This window comes from Convolutriloba macropyga, chromosome 9, assembly GCF_964194025.1.
Source record: "Convolutriloba macropyga chromosome 9, txConMacr16.3, whole genome shotgun sequence".
Taxonomy (NCBI): Eukaryota; Metazoa; Xenacoelomorpha; order Acoela; family Convolutidae; genus Convolutriloba; species Convolutriloba macropyga.
The window spans coordinates 33072673-33095734 of NC_134476.1; the positions used below are offsets into that span (position 1 = coordinate 33072673).

Here is a 23062-nt window from a genome sequence, read left to right on the forward strand (position 1 = left end):
ATCGTTAAACTCGGAAAAGGACAAAAAGTCAAAAAAATTGAAAACTGCAAAATTTTGAAATCATGCTAAAATTCAAGATATTAATATCTTCAAAACCAATTCATTGTCTCAAGAGACTATCCATTATTCCTTTTTCAAGCTTAAATAGTTTCACTGGCTTATAAAGAACCATAAACTTGGAACATGAGAATTTTGAAAATTTGGAAAAATAAAATTTATCAAAAAACTGCTAAAGCTCGAGCCATTAAAATATTGATACCCATTCCATTAGTTCTAGAAACTACGCAACAGCTTATTATCATGCCTTGGAAAAGATCCTGAGGATCCTGGTGCCAGAAAAAATGACAAAATTCAAAAAACTTTAAAAAATTTTCTAAAAATTGCTGATACTAAAATCTTGAAAAATATCCCATTACATTTAGAAGCCATAAAGTAGCCTAAAATCAAATCCTAGAGGAGAAGATTATGTGGCTCTTGAGGCTTGAGAGGCCAAAATGAAAAAAAAACTTCAAAAAACTATGAAACTGCAAGTTTCATAAAAAACTGCTAAAAATTGTGATAATAAAAGTTGAGAAATAATCCATGACCAAAAAGACTTTCCCGTGACTTATTATCAAACCCTAACGGAGTTTTTCTGTTAAGCTGAAAAACCTGAATAAAGACAATAAATGTCAAAAAAATTGAAAAAAATCGCAAATTTTGTTTAAAAAATGCTAAAATTCGTGGTGTTGAAATCTTGACAAACACTCCATTATACAATAAGACACTATACAGTAACCTATTGTCAAACCCTACAGGAAGTTCCTCGGCCCTTGAGGCCAGAGAAACCTAAAAACTGACAAAAATTTTCAAAAAACTTGAAAAAATGTAAGTTTTATCAAAAAGTTTGTCATATTCAAAAATTGAAAACTAAACCACGGCAAATAAAATTTTTTCAGTGAATTATTATCAAACCCATAAGGACGTTTTCTGGCCCCTGCGTCTAGAAAGACGTGAATAATGAAAAATAAATCTCGAAAAATTGAAAAAATTTGCTCTTTTTGTAAAGAAAATGCTAAAATTCGTGATGTTAAAATGCCGAAACCATTCCACTACCACGAGAAGCTATGCAGTAACCTATTATAAAACTCTAGAGGAGGCTCCTTGACACCTAACACCTAAAAATCTCAAAATGACAAATTACAAAAGCTTGAAAAAAATGGTGAGAAAGTAAATTCTGAAAATTAGTATAAAATTGCGGGTTTTTAGCCATCGGTTGTTCGTCAGTAGCCACAGGGCAAGGGGTGGGGGCGCACTGGGGGCTGCTGGGGAGAGGGATGGGGTGGGCAACAGTGGGGTGGGGGGGCAACAACGTGGTGGGGGGAAGGGGTAATAGCGAGGGGGTTCAACAGTGGGGGTGTCTTCAACCTCTAAGAACCGCCATTCACATCATAAGTTTAAGTCTCCAAAACAGTTTGAGCTAAAACAAAGCTGAAACGCTCTAAGGGCACTTAATGCCCGCTGGGCGCTACCTGTTTATCCTCTTTTTGAGGACGAAAAGTTGAAAGCGTCAGACGAAAAATTGGTCAAGCGAAAAATCGCACTAAAACAAGACCGATAGGACTAATATAATTGCTACAAAGTTCGCTTGAGAGCAATAAAACAAAGAAGGAACATTTACACTTCTCAATACCATAGCCAAGTGAAGTGTCAAAGAACGCCAAAATTCGAAAATTAAGACCTCTTTTATAATTCGAGAACTTTTCGCATACTGTCAGAAAAAAGCCAATAGCTTCGTAGACCTGCAGACTCAAAAAGGTAGTAACAGAGACAGACCAAAAAAGAAGCTTTTTATTAAATGCTGAGATGTTATAAATTGATAATGAAAATGCTTAATTAATTGCTGCTTCTATTAACTGCTCTCAAATAGACTTCAATTAGTGTGACACGTACTCACTTGACCTTATCTCTTTGAATTAAAAATAAAGAAATTTCAAATTGATTTCAGGTCATTTCAGGTTTGATTTCAGGTGATTTCAGGTCAAAAAGGATTTCAAATTTCAAGTCATTTATGAGTGAAGTAAGTCACGAATGACCAAAAAATGTTAAGGCTAATGAGCAAAAAATCGAAATTGCCCATCGAAATTGCACAAACGAATAAAAAAAAAACAGATATGAAATGATTGTGACGCCATATGGATGTAACCAAAAATCTTGACCAAAAGAGAAACATAGCCGGAAGAATTCCGGAAACGACCCGAAGAAGTTTTTTTACCAAAAAGCAGCTTTTCGAATAACTAGATTCTCACGGCAGAAAGCATCAAAGAACAAAAAAGACTTAATTGAAAAAACGAAAAAAAATTAGCTAAAAAGTAAATTAACCCAAAACAAATACAAAAATTCCCTTACGAGTACAAATACAAACTGAAAACACTAATTCATTCAATCGAGACACTTTCATTGCTCACACAAAATCGGACACTCCAAAATAAGAACATAAACATCTCTAAATCTGAAATAAAGGGAAAACTGTAATAAAATTTAAAATTCAACAATTTTTCCCAATTTTTTGTCAAAATTTAGAGGACAAAATGCTTGGCACAAGAACCCAAAATTAAATTGTATTAAAAACTACCCACGAGCATTAAGCTTAGTTTCAATTGAAAGTAATAGCAAAATGGGCTAAAAATTGCTAAAATAGCCTCAAAATGAGAGATAGTTGAAAAAAACCTTTCATTAGCGTAAAACTACACTGATTTCACAAAACCCAAACAAACGCTATCAAAACAACCTTAAAATGATAACTTTAGTCTAAAAAACGTCTTAGACAACACAGAAGTTATGGAAAATGGAAAAACAACTCGAAAAAGCCGCACGTGAACAAAACAAATTTCTCCCTTAGCAAAAAATTTATCACGCCTACATTTCTCGCTCTTTTTGAAAAGACGGCATGCACAAATCCCCCCTCTCTTTCTTTCTTTCTTTCTTTCTTTTTTCTCTTTCTATCTCTCTCTTCTCCGCTCTTCGAATTTGTTCACCGAAACAACTTTTTTATACTTTACAGACCATAACGCCTCTTCGAGTCCAAAAAAGAGAATCCCAATAAAAGCCCCAGTTATCGCTTTGCGGCTATTAAATAGACAACAAACTAATAGTTTACTTACTTTTTTCTAAAGGCATCTTCTATTGTATCTTCTAAAGCTCATCTGCAATCTTGATAAAAAAACAGCAGGACATCCTGATAACATTTAAAGAATTTTCATCAATTAAAAAAAAAATTGAAGTAGAGAGGACTATACATGGATTGGGAAAGCTATTTAGAAAATAGTCATATTAAAAAATGAGGAAATCGGTTCAAACACTCTCACCACACTTTAAAATTAGAGCGACAAAACTTTACGCCGCAAAACCACTCGCTTTTTTGCTCAACTTCTTTTGGCGTGACGTCAATCATCACTTAACAAGTTAAAAAATGTGCAAAAAACAGTGCCCTATAACAATTCAAATTCGTCGAATTGTAGAACCAGGAGAAGTTCAACAATAGCCTAAGCTATCGCTTTGCGACCATTTAAAAAAACACAGAGCACCAATGGCGGTTGCTCTGTGAGAGTTGCTCTCAAGCTACATGCAGTCGAGCGGATCTGTTAGTTGCAAACTTCTGAATGAGAGCACTTTACTTCGCGAAAGTCAAGGAACCAAATGAAACAGTCGCTTGAAAACGGCCAGACGAACAATCGGTCGTCCGCAAAATTGCGGAAAAAGATCAACGCGGATAAAAATGATTGCTATAACTTTGTTTGAGCTCCATTCTGCCCCAGGAGTTTCGAAACGTTTGAACAAAAAACTAAAATCAAGAAATGCACGAGTAGGAATTAAATAAACGCAAAAATAACAGTGGAGAGTTTAACTAATTTGAAGACAGCTGACAGATTGCTGAACATTGTTCACCAAAAATGCTGTTAAGACCCCTGGATGGAAAAAAAAACAAAACAGCCCAATTAACTGAAAAAAAATGCCACTAAAAATTTTCAAATTAAATCCTCATTTCGAGACCGAATTTCAAAAAAGGGTCTCCAAAGCAACGGAACACTTGAATAATCTGGTTTGGATTACCTTTAATGAACTTCAACTCTCAATGAGTAAACAAAGACATCGCTTTCTGAAGGAGGTAATTCATTTACGATTTTATAGAAATCATTGTTTGATTGACCTTAAACCTCGTACAAAAAAGTAACAAATGACATCAGGCAAAAAATTCAGGTGCTGTGTTAAAAGTCATTGAAAAGTTCGCTGCTTTCTCATTCTACTTCAAAGCCATAACCAACTAACGTCGGGCGAACTGCTTTCCTACGACTGGTGAGCAGTTGTCTTCGGTAGTAGTCTAATGATTGGGTAGCTTATTGGAAAGAGCATGGTATGTAGGAATAGTTAGGGGAAACTTGAACTGGAGAGTGCGAATGGGGGAATGTGGGTTCGGGAGTTATTGACAGGGGTCCAAACCGCCAAAACACTGCCCTTCACACCATTAAATTATGTGTTTTCAACAGCTTTGTTGAATTGTACACTGAAAGACCAGTACAGCTCTAAGACCAGTACAACTCAGCGACGGGTCACCCTTGGTGCTTTACATCTATTTAATTTTTCAGTACAACAAGGAGACTTGGTAATGTGCGTTCGCGCATAAAGTTCCGACCCCGCACATTTTTGAAAAAAAAATGTCTACGAAATGAGGAACAGATAGAAATCCCCCAAAAAGTATTTTTCAAAAAATGTGTATGAATAAAAACATCGCCTCCAACTCAAATAACTGTGGAGTAAAAAAAATGCCGCATTAGACTGATGAAATCAGCCATTATTAAGAAAGCAAGTAAAGACGAAAAACAAAATCAAACAACAATAACAACAAACATTACATCCAAAACTTTGTCCATTTTTTTCAAAGCTAAAAGTCTAAAACTTAATAACAAGGTCAAAATAGCGTCAGATAAAACTGAAACTAAACAAATTTACTTGCACTTCACTATGAAAGATATTGGACCACTCCATAATATGACTCAGTAACAATTAGACAAGAAGAAAAAACATAAGTTAAAAATTTGCCTATATTTATTGAAAACAATTGATTTTCAAGTAATAAAAAACCATGAGAGACTGATTGAAACCATCCAACATGTTTATGATCACATACGACTCTATAGGAGACATAAAGACCAGTCATTATTCTATTTTTCACGTGGTTACAAAAAGATTAAAAAAAAGACAACAAACAAAAAATCGAATTAAAATTTGCGAGAGAAAGCTGTCGAAGCCTTTAAGCCATATTTTGCGCCCCAAAATATGTTCAGTGGGGAGTTCCTCAAACGCCAATAATGTGGTATGCGACCTCTTGTTAATGGGAAAAGGTAAAAAGTAGACAAAAAGAGAAAAAGGCAAAATTAAGTAAAACTTTTGTTACTTTTGGAAAATAATTATTTTCTTAGTCATGAAAATCTGTAACTACAAAATGGATAAAAACTAAAAATTAGTTTTGTTTTTTTTTGCGAAAAACCCCGTGTCGAAGCCAGTAATCTAATTACAAATTCTTTAAAAACGTTAGAATTTGTACACTTGCACCCTCATTCGACGACAATAATGACATATGTGACCCGTAATTAACGCGAAAAGATAAAAAAGAGACAATAAACAGAAACGCAAAGTTATTGTTTTTTTTTTATTTTTGAAAACGATTGTCATGAAAGCCATCAACTATCTACTCAAATCAGAATACAGGCTCATTCATTCTTCCATAAAAAGCCAATGAGACCTGTAGTTATCCAAGAAATTTCATATCACTTAGAAGACAAAACAGAAACGACAGTCGAAGACAAATGTAAAAAATTAAATAAATTCTTTAAGAAGGGGTGTCGAAGCTGTTAAAAGCATAATCTATGAAGGTTCTGTAAAGACTATTATATGTTCAATTGTGCCTTATTTTGAAGGCCAATAATACGTGAACTGTCAATAATGAGATGATGTGACAAAACGAGAAAAAAACGTGAAAAATGCCTAAAAAAAAATTGTGAAACCTAGTACTAAAACCATAGCCAGAAAACCATAACTTAACGCGTAAAACCGCAAACTTTTGAATTCTAATTCAGTAGAAACAAGGAGAAGAATCATTCTTTCTCAGCTAACACTAAGCTACAAATTGACCAAATTAAGAGAAAAGCTAGTGGCAAAGTTCAATAAGCCATTGTTTATTTAAAAAACAAACAATTATTAAAGTCAAAACGAGCATTATCTTTCGAGGCAATAAACTAGATACATGAATTTGGAATTGCTTAGGAAACCATTTGGACCTATCAACGGTGAGCTTTGATTTGAAATTTTGTGTTCTTTAATTAATATATTACAGATCGAAAATTTTTTTCAAAAAGAACGACTGATTACAATACGAAATTTTTTGGATTGTAACAGTCCAAGATTGGACCAAAGCCAGCCTTGCTATTGCTGTTCGTCCATTAAGAATACTCAATTGTTTCGAAAGATATAGATCTAGATAATTTGCTAGTTAAAAGATAAAAAAAATGCATTTTTCATGTTCGTAAAGTTAGCACAAAACCAAAAAAAAAGTTAATTCCAGACTACTCTCAATGGAAGTGGAAGTAGCATTAGCTCCCTTTGTAGTTTACAAAGATTGTATTACCTGACTTTTGGTGTGGACTTCTGGCAAATTCGATCAAAGTGGACCAAAGAAGCTAATATAGTGCAATTTTTCATGAAAGGCAGAGTTTTGAAATATTTAGCAACACATTTTGCCAAAAATTAAATCAAGCGAAAACAGAAAATCTTTTTAATTCCATACTCTACGCTGGACGGGCTTTGTTATGATACCACTCACAACTCTCTAAGATGAATCTATCGATCGGTCAAAAGTGACTGAACAAAAAAAACCATTTGAGTATACAGTTCCGCCACCTCAAGATGGGTCCCAACAAAAGACAAACAGAAAGACTAAAAGCCGATCAAGCAACAAAATGCATTAAAGGAACATATACTGAACCACAACAGGAAGTTAAACACCCTTTATTTTCCAAAGAAACCCTTCCATTCTTGACGTATTATACCAATTTGCAACCAGATTACTAACATAGCTTGCAGATTGCCAGAAAACAGCCGCAACGGCCTCGTAGATCTGTAGTCTGAAGAAGGTAGTAAACGGAACCAAAGAGAGGCTTTTTATTAAATGCTGAGATGTTATAAACTGATTATGGAAAAGCTTAATTTATTGTTGCCTCTATTAGCTGCTCTCAAATAGACTTCAATTAGAGTGACACATACTCACTTGAATTATCTCTTTGAATTAAAAAGAAAAAATTTCAAATTGAGGAAGTCAAATTATTCTTTTCAGTGAAGTAAGTCAAGAGTGACCAAAAAGTTGCTACAGCTAATGAGCAAAAACTCTCTCCACCAACGTTACGCTAGCACGTCAGTCAAAATGGCACGAACGAATGAAAAAAGAAAGATCTGAAATGATTGACGTCATATGGATATATCCAAAAATTTTGAGCAAAGAGAAACATAACCGGAAGAACTCCGGAAACGACCCAAAGATATTTTTACCAAGAAGCAGCTATTCGAATAACTAGATTCTGACAGCAGTAGCATCAAAAGGCTTTTCTCAAAGGCGTCTCAAAAAATGAAGACAGACAAAAAATTATTCTTTTCATTGAGGGGTGAGATGTTATAATTTGATTAAGGATCTATATAAATTATTGCCGTCTCTATTAAATTTTCTCAAATAACATTCATTTAGAGTGACATACATTCGTTTGATCTTTTCTCTGATTGTGATTGTGACGTCATATGGTCATAACAAAAATCTTGACCCAATAGAAAAACATAGCAGGTCTCTTCTGCATCTTCTATTGTACCTTCTAAAGCTCTTCTGCAATCTTGATAAAAAAAGCAGGACAAATCCTGATAACATTTAAAGAATTTTCAAAAAAAAAAATCTTGACGTAGAGAGGACTATACATGGATTGGGAAAGCTATTTAGAAAATAGTCATATTAAAAAATGGGAAAATCGGTTCAAACACTCTCAACCCACTTTAAAATTAGAGCGACAAAATTTTACGCCGCAAAACCATTCGCTTTTTTGCTCAACTTCATCTTTTGGCGTGGCGTCAATCATCACTTAACAAGTAAAAAAATGTGCAAAAAAACAGTGCCCTATAACAATTGAAATTCGTCGAATTGTAGAAACAGGAGAAGTTCAACAATAGCCTAAGCTATCGCTTTGCGACCATTTAAAAAAAACACAGAGCGCCAATGGCGGTTGATCTGTGAGAGTTGCTCTCAAGCTACATGCAGTCGAGCTGATCTGTTAGTTGCAAACTTCTGAATGAGAGCACTTTACTTCGCGAAAGTCAAGAACTAAATGAAACAGTCACTTGAAAACGGCCAGACGAACAATCGGTTGTCCGCAAAATTGCGGAAAAAGATCAACGCGGATAAAAATGATTGCTATAACTTTGTTTGAGCTCCATTCTGCCCCAGCAGTTTCGAAACGTTTGAACAAAAAACTAAAATCAAGAAATGCACGAGTAGGAATTAAATAAACGCAAATATAAAAGTGGAGAGGTTAACTAATTTGAAGACAGCTGACAGATTGCTGAACATTGTCCACCAAAAATCCACCAAAATAGTTTTTGTTTTTCAAAATAAGATCAACAGTACTACTGTTAACAATTTTTCAGCAAAATTGACAAAAATTAGGCAAAATTCCAGAAAATGTGAAAAAAGCGCAATTCGATCTAAAACTTACAGAAAATAAAACAACGATAACCCACTCTAAAAAACGGAACCAAAAATCTTTTTAATTCCCTACTCTACGCTGGACAGGCTTTGTTATGATACCACTCACAACCCTCTAAGATCAATAAATCGATCGATCAAAACTGACTGAAAAAAATTATTTGAGTATATAGTTCCTCCACCTCAAGATGGGTCGCAACAAAAAGCAAAACAGACAGACGAAAAGCCTATCAAGCAACAAAATGAATTAAAAAGACAAGACTAACATATATTGAACCACAACAGGATGTTAAACACCCTTTACTTTACAAAGAAACTCTTCAAATCTTGACGTATTATTACACCAAATTGCAACCAGATTACTAATATAGCTTGCAGATTGCCAGAAAACAGCCGCAACGGCTTCGTAGATCTGTAGTCTGAAGAAGGTAGTAAAGGAGACCAAAAAAGCTTTTTATTAAATGCTGAGATGCTATAAACTGATTAAGGAAATGCTTAATCTATTGTTGCTTTAATTAGCTGCTCTCAACTAGACTTCAATTAGAGTGACATATACTCACTTGACCTTATCTCTTTGAATTAAAAAGAAAATTCAAATTGAGGAAGTCAAATCATTCTTTTCAGTGAAGTAAGTCACGAGTGACCAAAAAGTTGTTAAAGCTAATGAGCAAAAACTCTCTCCACTAACGTTACGCTGGCACCTCAGTCAAAATGGCACGAACGAATGAAAAAAGAAACAGATTTGAAATGATTGACGTCATATGGATATATCCAACAATTTTGAGCAAAGAGAAACATAGCCGGAAGAACTCCGGAAACGACCCAAAGATATTTTTACCAAGAAGCAGCTATTCGAATAACTAGATTCTGACAGCAGTAAGCATCAAATAACAGAAGGCTTTCTTAAAGGCTTTTCTCAAAGGCGTCTCAAAAAATGAAGACAGACAAAAAATTATTCTTTTCATTGAGGGGTGAGATGTTATAATTTGATTAAGGATCTATATAAATTATTGCCGTCTCTATTAGCTTTTCTCAAATAACATTCATTTAGAGTGACATACATTCGTTTGATCTTTTCTCTTTGAATTGAAGTATAAAAAGTCAATTTCAAAGTGAGGAAGTCATTTTTGAGAGTGAGGTAATTCACGTTTGAACAAAAACTTAATCACACGACTGAACAAAAAAGTCGCTCCATTGAGAGTGAAAAAGGAAGTCACTCACGCTATTCAATTGAAATTGCATGAGCGAATGAACAAACAGTAGAGTTGAAGTGATTGTGACCTCATATGGTCATAACAAAAATCTTGACGAAATAGAAAAACATAGCAGTACAGGTCGTGAAACACAATTCAAATGATTGTATCAATTTATGACCTGAAAAAAACTTACTCCGCCTTAAAAGGCAAAAGATAGCTGTTAGTAATGAGACCAAGCAATAAAATAACACAAGAACACCAAAAACAAGCAACACTAAAAGTTCAACTTATATTTTTTGAAAAAGACAGCACGAACATCAAAAGCAATTGCAATGAACTCAAACTGCCAACTATACTCCTATATTTCTCATTAGCAACCTTTAATTAAATGTCGATGAGTCCTCTCACTAATAATATTAGATGATAAGACAAGAATAACCAAAAATCGCAATTAAATTCGCTGAAACTTTTTGAAAACTTAGTATAAAAGTCACAGAACGCAACAGATACTGAAGGATAAGTTAAATCAATTAATTGACCCCTCAATGAGCACTGTTGAGACCGGTCATCAATGAGATTAAGTAATAAGACGGCAATAAGTACAACAAGTGTTAGCAAACTAAATAAGTCTCCGATTTTTTTTAAAAACAAACAAGCGTATAAGTCACAAAAAGTAATAGCAATGAACTGAAAGGGCTTGCTTTAATTGAAGCCTTTTAGGCATCCAATGAGACCTGTCAACAATGAGACTAAGAGCTAAGACAATAAAGTTGAAAAGAAAAACCCACGCATAACTAAAAATCGATAATTATTCTTGAAAACAATTAGTGTCAAAGTAATAGAAAGCACTAAATTTGAACAAAAAGATTAAATCGATAAACGTATTCCCTATTAACAGCATCAGAGACCTACCGTCAATCGGATTAATTGATAAGAGATCAAAAAAGAACAACAAATATTTGCAGAACTCAAAAATCCCTTCAAAATTTTTGAATTCAAAAAATTGTGTCAAAGTCATGAAAACCACTAGATGTTAGCTCGAGCCATTAAATAGGTTCTTTTATGCCTCAGTAGAAACCAATAAGACCTGTCATTGATGATGCCAATTGATAAGACAACAGATAATTTTAAAGGGGGTAAAATGTAAAATTCACTAATATTTTATGACAAATAGTGGCAGTGTCATAAGTTTTAGCTGCCCCTTAATGAACCCAAGCAAAGGCAAATGGGCACAATTAGAACACATATGTACCGTCTTAAAAGCACCGAAGGAGAAGAAACTCTGAAAACAGAAGTCAAATTGACGCACCTGAAAAGAAAATCCACCTCAAAAACCGCCAAATTGTTCGAATACCAATTTTTCACTCCAATTCAAAGGTATTTTGAAAAAGTCACGTGTCCTCACACGAAGTGAAAGAGAAAGCAGAATCTAATTCAAACTTTTTGAATTAAAAAACCACGAGGAGGTCAACCGCTTCGCGTACATTACAAACTGAACTCAAACGGACCAAAAACTGTACATAAAGACATTTAGAACTTGTACAACTTGCTTGTACAGCATATAATAAATATAATACAACGTAAATTGATTTGTTGGGTTTTCGCTATGGGTTAACTCTACGGACATTGAGAACTGCTTTTTTAAATATTTGACAGGAATTGCGCTACTGATAGGTATAACTTAAGAACAACATTACAAGAGAAAACTGATTAGTCATGGAATTTAGCATTGAACGTTAGCTTAGACTACATATCTTACCTTCAGACTAGCTTCGATGGACCCGAGAAACGACTTCAAACATGGGGGCAGCATTTTAACATTGGACTCAATAACAGCAGAAACAGAGTGGCAAAAGGCCATCAACTTCTGCTCGTCAATTTTCACCCCACTTTGAGCATTGAACAGCTGCTGCAACTCCGCATACTGATCACTATCAGAAACAGAGTTGAAATGTGAACTCCCAGTCGCGTTTCTTGGAAATGGTAACAAATTGAGCAACAGTTCCAATCCCAAAGGCATCAAAAACTGCTCCGAAAACACATTTAGAGACATTTGTCCACAATTTCTGACCAGTTCCTTGAGAGACAGGTAAATAAAAGACGGAGTTCTGAAATTTCCGCTTGACTTGAGAATCCGTCCGCTTAAATCACAGTGAAACTTAACTAGTTGACGCTCGTCGTCTGGTAATACTCCTTGCGAGTAAATACTCTGCGAAAATATCTGCAGCAATTGTATAAATAGCTTTTGTTCACTGATTGTTTGGTTAGTACTATCGACAGAATTGTTTCGTACGTATTTGCATGCGCTAAATACAATAAAAGACGAAAAAACAGGACTCGCTGTGAACTTAAACAACAATTTAGAAAGCTTGTCGCATAAATCACGACTGGTGATAAACTCATTGGAGAGATAAATATTGAAATTTCTGGGTAACAGCATATGTAACTGATAATTGCTGATAAATTGGTTAACGTCATTAGCACCATTTTTGTTGTCTTCGGAAATAGCGGATTGATCAACTATGTGTTCAACTTCCCGTAGTAAACTAAGTCTTATGAGATGAGAGGAAAGAGCATCGACTTGTTCTTTGAGTGTTCTGTTCAACTGTTGAAGATTTGCCTTTTCACTTCGATAGAACTCGACTTGACTCGCAATGTCTAAGCAGGTGTCTAAAAAATCTGCCATATTAAATAATCTGAAAGCACAAAAGGTTAAGTTAGTCTGCTATTATTAGTCAAGATTTCAGTAACTCGGTGCATGATAAAACCAGGCGTAACTGTGAACGGACGAAATTGCACGACAGGCGTTAAGTATTCAATTTGCTCAGACATTTTTTGTTCAATTGTTATTTTTCTCACTATCATACCTTATTTGTACCGGTATATATGATTTCCTGGTAATCATACAAGGATCAAAGATGATTTCCTGGTAATCATACAAGGATCATATATTATTTCCCTTAATTGTTCTATGCAAGGATCGTACTAGGAAATACGTTATGATTTGTATGACATCATATATGATACTTGTAGGATTACCGGGAAAGGTCAACCCTGGCCATTACTATTTTTATTCGTCTATTGTATCAACATCGTTTTAAACCCTAAGATTGTAATTTTTAATTCTATTTAATTTTATACTCCTACCGTCCCTGTTAATTTTGTCGCTGCTGCAAACAGCAACCTCAATAGTTCAAAGAACAACGATTTTAGATATCAATTATAGCACAATTTATAAAATTCACGTACAATTGCTACAAGTAATCTACTAATTTGAAAAAAATAAATAGAGCAGCTTTATAGTTTGGAATAAACTAAGTAACAACTCTCGCTTCTAGCGTTTTCACTTCCAGACTTTTATAACTCCGGACATGTCACTGGACAGCAAGTAGGATGTCCCGGACTGACCCATTACAAAGTTAACATCAGTGACCAGGTCTCGGTGACTAAAGGCTGGCAACTCAGGGCCACGTCTGAACATCTGCTGTCTGTGCGTATCTGCGATTGATTCTCGAATAACTTCAACATCTTCAGTGTTCCGTTCACGGTCCTTGTTAGAAAAAGAAGGGTTGTTTTCCTTTGAAATTTGAACCATCTCGGGGGTGTAGTGGAATGTCTGTTCAACGCCAGGGGCCTGGATGCTGTTGCTGATGACGTAAGAGCGTCCTGGGTTTGAGACATCCCAAAAGCGGACTCGTTTGTCACTTCCGCCTATAAAAAGCACTTTTGCTATATTTTATTTTCTTACGAGTAAAACCAAATTAAAATTTCTGCTGCATCGAAGGATGAGAAGGATACCAACGCAGCATATTTGCGCACTTTGAAAGACACCCAACTCCGCTGAAGGGATAGGTGCATTAACGAGTTGAAAGATCCTTAAATGACCTCTAAATCCCTATATTATGAAGCTTAACCCACGCGGATAGACAGCAGGACCGCAAAAATTACCGAATAAAGCATAGCAATTGTTTTTTTAATCATCCGATTACTGCACTATGAATTCCAAGAAGATTTAGCTGGAAAATAGAAAAAGTGGAGAGTGTTTTAGGCAACAAAGATACTTTGCGCTATCGAATAACATTACGATTTACAGCCATAAATTGCTTTGTCAAGCAGCAGAAGATAGCACTCATATACTGTGACGAATCTCAGAGAACCGTAACTTTGCAGCAATATTGACTTTAAAAATTCTCGAAAGCTGTATTGGATCAGTAACCCATAGTGTCTATTGAAACAAATTCTCGGTACAGAATAACAAGGATTCAAGCATCGCTACACTCCTGTTTCAACTCTTTCAAGATGAATACGAAGCTCAAGAGAAATGCCACGTGAAGAGCGTTAAACTTCCCCGAAAAGGGAAAGCTGAAAAGCTGGGTTACGGACGATGGCTGCTAACCAGCGCGAACCTTAATGCTCTTCCAACTCAATGGGACTAGCAGATGTTATGCAACACCAGGAATGAAGTGCGTTCGTAATCGCGTTGAAATGTGGCAATGAGCTTGAAGGAAACAATATTTTAATCAAGCCTGATGAAGCTCAAACTTGAATTGTCCCCTCTGTTAACCAAATTATTCCCGATCTGCCAGACTGGAATGATTTGGAGCAAGCGCGCGAAACCTAATTGCAAGAAGTTTAGCTTAATTTGGCAAAGAATTCCGAACAACATGCACGAACTACATGCGCAATCAAGAGAAACTTGATCAGCTTGCAAAAGGAATAGATGACTATCTTTATTTTTAGCAGCAGCCAGGACATGTTATTCACAAATGATCGATTGTTGTCCCAAAACACTAAAGTGGCATAATCAGGCTTGACCCACCGGAACGCATTTATTCTCAGCAGCTACTGAACTCAGCACCAGAAGACCACAAACATTTATTCGACAATTAACTTCGCGCTAACTGAACGCTCAGAAATTTGCTCACACTGCGGCGAGTGCACAACTCGGATGATCTGATTTCTCGAATAAGAAAACAAAAATAAAAAAGCTTACATGTAGTTTTGCATGGAGGTGTGTTGGGTTTTAAATTCTTAGCTCAGAACTGCAAATAGTCCCCCCTTTTCCAAAGTAGCCTTAGTAAAAACTTAGCTTAACAAAAATGGATTACGCTATTTCACAAATGAATAGCATTACTTGAAGTATTTTCATTTTTGCTACTTAGTACACAAATGTGTGTTACAGGTAACAAATAATTCCAGAATTAACAATTCAGTGCTTTAATGTAAGTATCCTGTTTAAATTTTTATGTGTATATTGAGTACAGTTCGTATGACTTGTATTGGCGCCTGAACGGTAGAAAACTTTTTAAAGTGTATGAAATAGGTTTAAAAGTGTTGTTTTAATTTTCGAAAAGGAGCAGCAACTATTTGATTTCGTATGAGGCTATGTCAATTTCGCTAACAAAAATCACGGCGTCAGGGGAAAAAGCTGTCGAGTGTGAGGAATCTCATCCTCCATATTCAATGCATATAAAATGTATACTTTAAATTAATAAAAAAAGCAGTATAGTTTATTTTTAACCAATTACAATGCAGTACTCTATAATCGATGCAGATAGATGAAAATAAGGATTTAATAAAGAAGAGGTACGTTAAGGTAAATTCAGGTGAAGCAAAGTGCCCAGAACTCTCAATTGAAATCAGAAAAAGTAGACAACGTATTTTTCAAAAAGACCACACTCAAATGCAAATTCTCTCAATACAAAAACGCCAACCAAATAAAACTGACAAAACGCGTGCCTGGAAATTTTATACTGCACCATAGTTGAGTTATTTCGGATAGCAATTATCAGCAGAAACTTAAACGCTATGCATATGCCTCATTTGAATACTCACACGTTTTAGCAAAAACTTCACATTTTCTCAAATAAAAGTATGCAGAAAAATGCTATTTTCACTTCTTTCAGAAAAGATTCCCGATGTCTCTTTCTGCATGAAAAAAACAGTGAAAAACAATTTTGAAATAAATTTTGCACAGCAAATTGACCAACTTTTTTCACATGCAGCAGTTTCTTATACTGGACAAAATGTACAGATAATGAGACGCTTTACACTGGTCCACTAGGAGTTGTATCAATAGGAACAAATATACCTGTTAACGCGGCAGCTATTAAAACCTAGCCGTTAGATAATAAAATTACCGCCCCTGACCACGCTAGCCTATTGAGATTCAAACACGTAGCAAAAACGAGATACTGATAGTCTATTTTTTCTCAATGCCCATAAGTTTTTCTTATATAGTCCGTATTTCCACTAGTTAAGAACTGATTGCGTTAAAATGCCAAGACAATAAAAATAAAGGATAATCAGCTAAATACCATCTAAACATTGATAACTGAATGCACTAAGTCATAATGACCGAAAGCTTTATCGCTTCAAATTATTAAACTTTTCACCTTGATATTGACAGTATTGGTCTTGTAAACGAATTCGAAACTCTACACAGTTAAAAACAGTGACTGAGGTACGATAATACCACAAATTGTGACAAGTTAAACCCAAAAAAAATATCAGGACAAGTCCCTAATTAAACATCAATGAATCCAAGACCAGGTCATCAGCTCGAACAAAGCTTATGAGGAAAAAAATTGACAAAATAGTAGACAACGATCAAAAAGAGAAAAACGAGCGGTATCACAGTCATCAGAACAAAAACCATATGTTGAATAAATCCCGACTAAGCGCATAAGACTTCCGTCATATGCAAAAAAAAACATTCAGTACGACGAACAAGAAAAGGTAACAATAAGGAAGATAAACATAACCGACTAACGTCGGGCGAATTGCTCTCAAACGACCGGCGAGCGGTTGGCTTCGTCAATAGCTAGCCACGGTTTAGTGAGGATAGCTTTAGATTAATTGAAGGGGCGTAAGGTGAGCGCAGCGGGGGTGCAGCCCAGCGGGGGTGCAAAAGTGGATTGGGGGCTGATGTGGGGGCGATGTTGGGTGGGGTGTGGAATGAATTTCTAAGAACCGCCCTTCACACCAGAAGTATAATCTCCAAAACAGTTTCTGTTAATCGCATACTTAAGACTAGTGGGCTGAACGGCTCTCGGAGAACTTAATGCAAACTGGGCGCAACCTCATTCCGTTTCTGAAGACGAAAGTCAAATGGGTCATTAAAAAATCGGCCCAGCAAAAATTTGCATAAAAGAGACAAACAGGATTATATTTGCTACAAAAAAGCTTTTGAGAGTAATTAACAATGATTTCCCAAAAAGTTCCCGTTAAGTTATGTATGATAAAAAACAATTCAATTAACACTCATTGTTAATGAGGATCAGAGATGATGACATTACGCCACATAACAGCAGCTGAAGTGCGGCATCAACAAACAGAGAGAGAGAGAGAGAGAGAAATAGATAGAGAGAGAGAGAGAGATAAAACGTGGAAGAGAAAGAGAAGGAAAGAAAACCCAACCGACAGAGAGAGAACGAGAGATAGGAATATTTTTCAAGATTGGATTCGACTCTGCAACTTCTGGTTATCTGGCCTTGTAAATAAATCATAAAGCAAAAAAAAACTGAAAAAAGGCAAAATTGAAAATTTAAATTCGCAGTAAAAAAATTAAAACCATTTTTTGTCACAAAAGTTCTGTCAAGTAACCCATGTCCGGAGCTTAGAAGGTTTTGATGGGCAGCAATGGTCGTTAAACTCAGAAACGGACAAGAAATATTGAAAAATTTTGGCAACAATCGCAAATTAAAAAATCTTCCTAAAATTCAAGATATTAATATCTTAATAACCATTTCATTGTCTCATGAGACTATCAAGTATCCTGTTTCAAGCCTGAAATATTTTCACAGGCTCATAAAGATCCTTAAACTTGGAACATGAAAATTTTCCAAAAATTTGAAAAATTTAAATTTTATCCAAAAATTAGTAAAACGAGTCATAAAAAAATTGATCACCATCCCATTAACTCTAGAAACTATGCAGCAGCTTATCAAACCTTGGAGGAGGTCCCAGGGCACCTGGTGCCGGAAAAATTAAAAAAAAAATGAAAAATTTGCAAATACTGTAAAAAATTGCTTAAATTCGTGATATGAAAATCTTGAAAAACATTACATTAAATCCATAAACTAAGCAGTAGCATAGTATCAAACCCTAGGGGAGGTTATGTGGCTCCTAAGGCTAGAGAAATCTAAAAAACGACAAAAAACTTTCATAAAATAACGCAAGTTTTAAAAACAAAAATTGATAAATCTTGTGATATAATAATGTTGAAAATTAACCCAAGACCAACAAAAATTTTCCAGTAACTACTATCAAACCCCAACTGAGGTTTTCTGACCCTTGAGGCTCAAAAATTGATGTTAAAATCTTGCAAGACATTCCATTACATCTGAAAATTATACATTAACCTATTTTCAAACCCTAGAGGAGGTTCCTTGGCTCTTGAGGCTGAAAAAAATTAAAATACGACTAACACTCTCAAAAAAACTTAAAAAAGCAGGTTTTATCAAAAAGTTGCTGAAATTTGTGACAGTAAAAATTTGAAAAACTTCCATGGCCAATAAAAATTTGTCAGTAAGTTCTTATCAAACCCCTTAGGATGTTTTCTGGCCCCTGGGTCTGGAGAGACTTGAATACGGAAAAACAGAAAATTTCAAAAAACTTGAAAAAAAATTGCAAAATAGTATAAATTTGCGTGTTTTTAACGAGCGGTATTTCGTCAGTAGCTAGAAACAGGGGGGTGCACCGAGGGCTGATGGGGGTGACGAAACAGTGGGATGGGGGGCAATAGTGGTGGTGGCGGGGGGGGGGTCAACAGTGGAGGGGTCTTCAACCTCTAAGAACCGCCCTTCACACCATAAGTATAAGTCTCCAAAACAGTTTGAGCTGAAACAGAGCTGAAAGGCTCTAAGAGCACTTAAAAGTCAAAAACGTCAGACAAAAAATCGGTCAAGCGAAAAATCAGATGAAAAAGACCCACAGGACTATAATTGCTACAAACTTCGTTTGCTAGCAATTAAAAAGATATGACAAACAAATTTTAACCAATTTTTTTTATAAAGAGCACCGAAGTCATTGAAAGTTTTACAAAACATTAACTGCATGAAAGATAACTCTCATTAGAAAGCGTATATTACCCTTTTTGATACCCATCAGTGAAAAGTAGACAAGGTAAAACAAATACAGATTCAAAAATTCAGTAAAACAATTCGCAAAAAAACTACGCGTCACGTCAAAAAATTTATTAGCTACAAAAAGCGTACTAGAACTGTCGTAATCGAGACAGACATAAATACAATGTACGAAAAAGCGGAACAAATACAGGAAACCTCAAAATTTCAGTAAAACGTGTCGAAAAGAGATAATACAGAAGTCAGTCATTAACCATCAGATTCAACGTAACGCAATTTAATATATTAATGAGAATAAATAACCAGGCAGCAAAAAAATCAAATCTGACAGAAATTAAAAGCTGTCACAAAAATTTCGGAAACTGCCAAATTGAGAAAAGCAATAGACTAAAACTAATAAATATATTCAATTGAAACCATTCGTACGCCAGTCAGACTAAACTAACAGAGATGAAAGAGCATACCAAATACAAGAGAAAAAAACTGAAAAAAAAACAGAAAACATGTTCAAACGCCAATTGTTTGCTTCAAATTGAAATCAAATTTAGAAAGCATCAATCTTCAAACCTCCTTACTATTTCGGTTACTTTCTTTAACGGTGTAACTAAAATAACTATTATAACTTGACCTCTTAAGGGAATATATCATACAACATAGCAGGACAACTACGAAATAGAGAATTAAAGAAACATAGCCGACAGATTGCCCAAAATAGCCGCCGTTGACGCACATCGGGATTGAAACAGAAAAAGAAAAAAGAAGAGATTGAAATTGACAACATTTTTCAAAAATTGTTCTAATTCAATGCGCAGTTTTTTACATTCTAAACGTATACTTACTTCAGCTTCTAAACTGAAGGGTAATAAGCTTAATACTAATATCAGCTAGCAATCGCTCTAATGGACTTTGATATCCTTATGCACAATGACCTAACAACCGGGCTTTATCGGTTTATTCCCTTTCTTTTGAATTTACTCGTTTGACCTTGTCATTGCATAATTCAATGCGTAAAAGAAATTAAAATTCATTCAGTTGATACAGTGAGCCGTTTGAGAGGCTGACGGTGGCTATTAACAATAGACCAAAGCTAACTACTGACGTAAATAAACTACCCACCTCTTTTGTGTTGGGGTTTTTAATGTGGAAAAACGAACGAGAATAAATGAAGAGCAGAAAAAAATCCGACAATATGTGAGTTGGGTCTGAAACAGTATTTTCAACAAACAGTGCGATCAAACTTTTGCTTACTAAGGCTTAGCACATCATGCAGAAATCAAATCTATAATACCATGGAAAAACAAAAACAGGCAATAGGAAGGAACAAAAAATAAAACCTGAAAATTTTTCAAAAAATGCTACGTGCCAAAATTTGTTCAAAAATCTTCTATTGACACTGACATAAAACTAAACACTTGCAACCCAGGCAGACAAAAATTTATATAAAGAAACAAACATAGCTGGCATATTGCCAGAAAATAACGGCAGTAGCTTTGTGGATCTAGTCTAAAAATAACCCAAAAGGAAAATTTCTCTTCCTTTATTAATTTTTTTAATATGAGGCTAGCTTAAGCTTGAGAGGAAAAGAAAAAGGGATAGGCTGGATTGTGGGCGGTTGTGTACTGAAGGGCTTGGGCGGAGTTGGGGGTAAAATGGGGGATCAAGATTTGGGGATTTTAATAGGAAGGGGGAGGGCAAGTACGCGCGAGGGATGAAATCTACATCGCGCGCAAAAAACTGCCGCTCACACCACTAACTAATCTATGTCTTTATTGAACTGAACACTTAGAGACTAGAACTTCTCAACAAATTATTACGTTCTAGGCTTTACCTGTTTACGCCGTTTTTGGGAAAAATTCAAAATCGTCACGTCAAAAAGTCAATCAAGAAAAAATTTAAAAGACCAAAAGACTAGTATAGATGCTACAAACGTCGTTCGAAAGCACTTAAAAGCCCGCTTCAGTAAAAACAGGCTCTTGAAATTCCCATGAAACTCTCAGTAAATACCTAAATCCCAATAGATTAACTATAGATGGACAAGGAGGCCAAGAGTGAGCTGAGGCGCAGGATTGAGTACCAGAGGGGGAATGGTCCGAGTCATAGTGTGAATGTGTGGGAGGGGTCAAGAACCGCCCATCACAACATGATTTTCTCTCCTCATCAGTTTCCGTGAATTACATGCATAAAGAATAGAAAAATGTAAGGTTTTAAGAGAAATGATCAATAATTTAATGCCCTCCAACGCCACCTGTTATCTCGTTTTTGAGTCAAATAGCAAGTACATAGCTGTCAGATTGCCAGAAAATCTCCGCAATAGTTTTGCAGATCTGCAGTTTCAAAAAGATAGTAAAAGTAAAAGAAACAGACCAAAAGGAACTTGTTTTAATGCACTAATTTGACCTTATCTATTTGATGTAAAGAAAAAGTCAATTTCCGAGAGAGGAAGTCATTTTTGAAGAGTGAAATAAATCACATGTGACCAAAAAACAATCACCCGAATGAACAAAAGAACTCGCTCCACTAAGATTGAAAAAATGACGTCCCGCACGCAATTCAGTTGAATTAGATGTGCGAAAGAACAAAAAACAGATTTGAAGTGGTTGTTACGTCATATGTTTGTAACAAAAATCCTGTTATAAAATCCTGTAACGAAATAAAAACCAAGAGAAGGTCAATAATAGCCTAAACTTTAATGCTATTAAAAAAGCCTTTGAGGAAAAGTTAGTAGTACGAAAAATCGGATTTAGAAGTCCAGCAGGACTATTAAAAGTTCTACAAACTTCGTTTGAGAGCAATTAAAAGATCGTTTAAGTCCTTAAAGAACCCAAATGTAAACAAGACGCCCAATATCAGTAAAAACGAGACCAAAAGCACAAACCATCAAAAGTCTCAAAATCCAAAAAGCTCTGTTGGTGCTTAAAATGGTCAACTGCGTTCAAATGGTCGCACGTGAACAAATAAACTTTCTTGCTCAGCAAAAATGAATTAAACCCACTTTCTCTGCCGTCTCTTAGAACAGTACCTGGACAAAACCCACTAATTTGTTCCCTCTGCCTTCGGATTTTGCTGCGCAAGTTGACCGAAACAGTTGTCACGTGCAGCATTGAAATTTACATCATATTTCACTAACACTCCACCATTTAAAGAAAATCAGAGATTACTTAAATCTTGTTTCAGTTGCTAAAATCCAGCGCCCCGAATGAATGCCCTCGGTATTTACCTAAAACTCATAAAACATGATTGAACAGATTTTTACATTAAAGAGCACCAATGCAATATAAAATCTTTTGATTGTTAAAAAAAGAGCGCCTAACTAACAGTCATTTGAGTATCTAACGGTGGCTATTAAACAGAACTTGTACGATGAGCTTTAATTTTTGCATCACGCAAATAAAAGCAACGGAGGAGCCGAACCACAAAATAGCGCTACGCTCAGCTTACAACCGCACGACTATAATAAGACAAAACGTCAGACGAGTTGCTCTCAAGTGATAGGTTGACAAGATAGGTATAGTTTAATTTTGAATGAGAGCAAATAAGATTGCGCAAGACTCAAGAAGTCAAAGTGAAAAGTCACATAAAAGTCAATCTATTCTGCCCCCCCCCCCCCCCCCCCCGTTTAGGGGGCATATAAATCTTACGCTCCCAGCGCAAATTGGCCGAAACAGAATAGATCCAAAAAGCCCAAGACCACATGAACGGCTAGGCATAAATTGTATGAAAACTAGCTGAATAAAATAATTGCAGCGACCTTTGAAATTTAAAGGTAAAACGGAATCTAGAAACATCGAAAACATGCATACATTTTGCCAATGAAAGGATAAAGAAAAACTACAATAATAAAGATGACTATCAAAGACTGATTTTTGTCAACAACAGTTGTGTACACTCTTCTATAACAAAATTTCTCTATATCGAAGTCAAGAAATAGAATTGGAAGTCTGTTGAACAGTCTCCTGGACAGTATCCAATTCCGGCTTGGTTGGATCGGTTGGAATCTTCAGAGA

The 23062-nt window shown here is 35.5% G+C and overlaps 2 protein-coding genes across 4 annotated transcripts in view; both read right to left on the reverse strand.

Annotated features, from left to right (window-relative positions):
- LOC142345736 (uncharacterized) overlaps positions 1-12664 on the reverse strand; it is a 160978-nt gene extending 148314 nt beyond the window's left edge. The window contains exon 1 of the mRNA XM_075398032.1: positions 11732-12664. Within this exon, the coding sequence (XP_075254147.1) occupies positions 11732-12658 (927 nt within the window). The 5' untranslated portion in view covers positions 12659-12664. The remainder of the gene's footprint in view (positions 1-11731) is intronic.
- A 511-nt stretch (positions 12665-13175) lies between these two features.
- The window catches only part of LOC142345741 (phosphoinositide 3-kinase regulatory subunit 4-like), a 428489-nt gene continuing 418602 nt past the window's right edge, over positions 13176-23062 (reverse strand). For all 3 annotated transcript variants that reach the window (XM_075398038.1, XM_075398039.1, XM_075398040.1), the window contains one exon: positions 13176-13683. In XM_075398038.1, coding sequence (XP_075254153.1) covers positions 13316-13683 — 368 coding nt within the window. In that variant the 3' untranslated portion in view covers positions 13176-13315. The remainder of the gene's footprint in view (positions 13684-23062) is intronic.